The sequence below is a fragment of the Cherax quadricarinatus genome, chromosome 56, assembly GCF_038502225.1.
Source record: "Cherax quadricarinatus isolate ZL_2023a chromosome 56, ASM3850222v1, whole genome shotgun sequence".
NCBI lineage: Eukaryota > Metazoa > Arthropoda > Malacostraca > Decapoda > Parastacidae > Cherax > Cherax quadricarinatus.
The window spans coordinates 15,915,014-15,917,784 of NC_091347.1; the positions used below are offsets into that span (position 1 = coordinate 15,915,014).

The 2,771-nt window shown below is 45.2% G+C and overlaps 1 protein-coding gene across 1 annotated transcript in view; it reads right to left on the reverse strand.

Annotated features, from left to right (window-relative positions):
- Positions 1 to 2,454, reverse strand: part of LOC128700677 (homeobox protein DLL-1-like) — a 67,908-nt gene extending 65,454 nt beyond the window's left edge. Inside the window, exon 1 of the mRNA XM_070097080.1 lies at positions 2,140 to 2,454. Coding sequence (XP_069953181.1) covers positions 2,140 to 2,356 — 217 coding nt within the window. The 5' untranslated portion in view covers positions 2,357 to 2,454. The remainder of the gene's footprint in view (positions 1 to 2,139) is intronic.
- Positions 2,455 to 2,771: the final 317 nt, after the last annotated feature.

Consider the following 2,771-nt stretch of genomic DNA (forward strand, 5'->3'; position numbering starts at 1 on the left):
ATATATATATATATATATATATATATATATATATATATATATATATAATATATATATATATATAAAATACTACCAACAAGACCATAAAGGAGGAGCACTGCGGCAGGCCTACTGGCCTATGCTAGGCAGGTTCAAATTATACCAGCCCACTCCCACTCATGTGCCTGTCCAACCTATTTTTAAAACTACCCAAAGTTCTCGCTACATTAACGCTACTCGGCTGTTTGTTCCATTTATCCACAGCTGCTTCATATATCCCGTTAGTCAAAGAGTCGCAATAAATTAAACACGAAGGACATTGACCGAGGACCTCACTCCTAGAGTGAGACCCAACACTGCCCCTACTGCAATCTTAATGTTCCAGGTACTGGTAGGTTCGCCGGGACAGGTCCCGGCCCAGGTCTTCATGTGGTGACCCGGTATCTTATTGTTGCTGTTGTCACTGCGTTCATTACGAAAAATCACCTGACACTGATCTTTGTTATATGATGCCCCGTGTAGTGTTATCGTCAGCATCACATCATTGGAGTGGCAAAACGATGTTAAATGTGGTAGCAGTTGGCCTCATGGCGACTGAAGGCACAGCGCGTCGGACGGTCGGACTCAGCAGTCTGAATGACTTTTGCAGGATAAGACCATTACTTAGGTCTCATTATATAGGGCCTACACTGACAGTGTTGGGCCTATATACTGAGTCCTGTTTCAAGATATCCAGGTGAGCGCCACCATAGGTTACAAATCCTTCAGTTCTTCACGGAATCCCATGGCAGCGCCAGCTACACTAAACTGATATGTTGAAAATAGTATAAAATACCGGTAAATTGAAGATTAAGACACGTGCAACAGCTGGGAATCTTTATTGTTGAAGCGCCTCGCATATACAGTAGGCTTCTTCAGTCAGATACAGAGGGAACAGGTGTAGTTGTGGAAAAGATGATGTAATCAGTCCATCAACCTTGGAGAAAAAGTATTTGAGGTGGTCAATCCCTCAACTTCATGGTCTGGAATGATATCGTTCCAGACCATGGAGCTGAACTCAGAGCGTTTTATAAACCCTGTAATTTGCGTTAGGAGCTCCTTAGTGAAGGAAGAAATTCTTGTATAGTGTTAAAAATATTAAAAACTCACAATAATTCAAACATCTGACTGGAGAAGTCAAAGAATTTATATCTCTGCAACGACTTCAAAGTAAATATGTCAGCTGTTCGTTGGTAAGACACACGTGTCATCTGTTCGTTGATAAATAAGAAACATGCGTCAGATTTTCGTATCTAGCATTCTATTCGTTCCTTGAAATATCTCAAGGCCTTGCAGACGATATTGAGGGTGACACTATAATCGAGAGCGTTTGTCCTTGCAAATATCTCAAGGCCTTGCAGACGATATTGAGGGTGACACTGTGTTGATAATGCACGAGAGCGTTTGTCAACATTCACTGCAGCAGAGGTCCGGGCAAGATGAACCACCGCTGAAGCCTTGATACTCACAGTAACTGTCTGATCCAGTGAACTTTACCTCTCCTCCCCCCCCCCCCAAAAAAAAAAAAAAAAGTAATTAAAGTGTAAAGTAAATCTGTGTATTAATACAACTGGAAGTGGCATTAATAAGCAGGTGGGGTGTAAACAAAGCCACGTGGAGGAGATGGGCACCAGTTTGCGGTCATTATGCACTTATCGTAATGGAGATAATGATAATAATGATTCCGTTACTATAATGACGATGAGGACGCGCCCGGCTGGGGCGAGGGAGGGTGGGGGGAAGAGAGAGAGGAGTGGGAGGGGGAGGAGGAGGGGGAAGGGGAAGATCAGGAGGCAATAATCTTCCCGACATGTCGCTGGAACTAGCAGGCTCCCAGAGGTGATTTACAGCGCTCTGAGGAGGCCGCCGTTGATCATCGTAAGTTTTGGACATGTTAAACGTCTCACGCCGCACATTGCCAGTTGTAGATCACCGGAGGTGGCGGAGCCAGAAATGCATTCGAAAAAAAAAAAAAAGGATTTTTTACGAATTATGGTAAAAGATAGTTGAGGAAGCGATGGCAGGTGGTGCATCGAATGTTCTGCTCCGACCAGCGGCAGTCCGTCATCCATCGAGAGAGTGAGAAATGTAATTTGCCCATTGATAGCGTATGCGACTTACCGTCTGAGGGCGGGCTAGGAGCGTGTGGGTAGCCCGGGAGAGGATAGCCATAGCCGTTCTGGGCATACATAGCCGGGAAGCCATAGCCCATATTGTTATAGCCAGCCATGCTCTGCTGGTATTGCTGGAACTGCGAGTACGGGTTTGTAAGGTGAGGCGGCGGCTGTTGCTGGCCCTCCGTCAGTCCCCCCTTGGCGAGTAGTTCCTGGTCCAGCATGATAGTATGTCTCACTCACTGCGTCCAGACACAACACAATTATCACAATTACAAACGGTTAGTGCGACGGCCGCTACGCTGATACTGGGAACACAATGTACGGTTTACTCTCGGCATCCCGTCAAAGCGTGATGAAGCACTTTAATGTACCGACAACCAATCAGCGAGACGCATCTGCCTTCCAGGCTAACCCTGATTGGATAATTAACACGGAGATACGCTCTTGCGATTGGCTAGAGAACTAAACCCCGCCCCCGAGGACACAGCAAACAGAGGCGTCCGCTGTCGGAGGAGATACCTTGCATAAATTATTGAACTCATTTTTATTGTGGTTTTTTCAGGATTTTAGGATAAGCTACGTGCGCTTCATTGATGAAAATTAATGTAAAGTAAAAATGATGACTTTAGTAGTTAT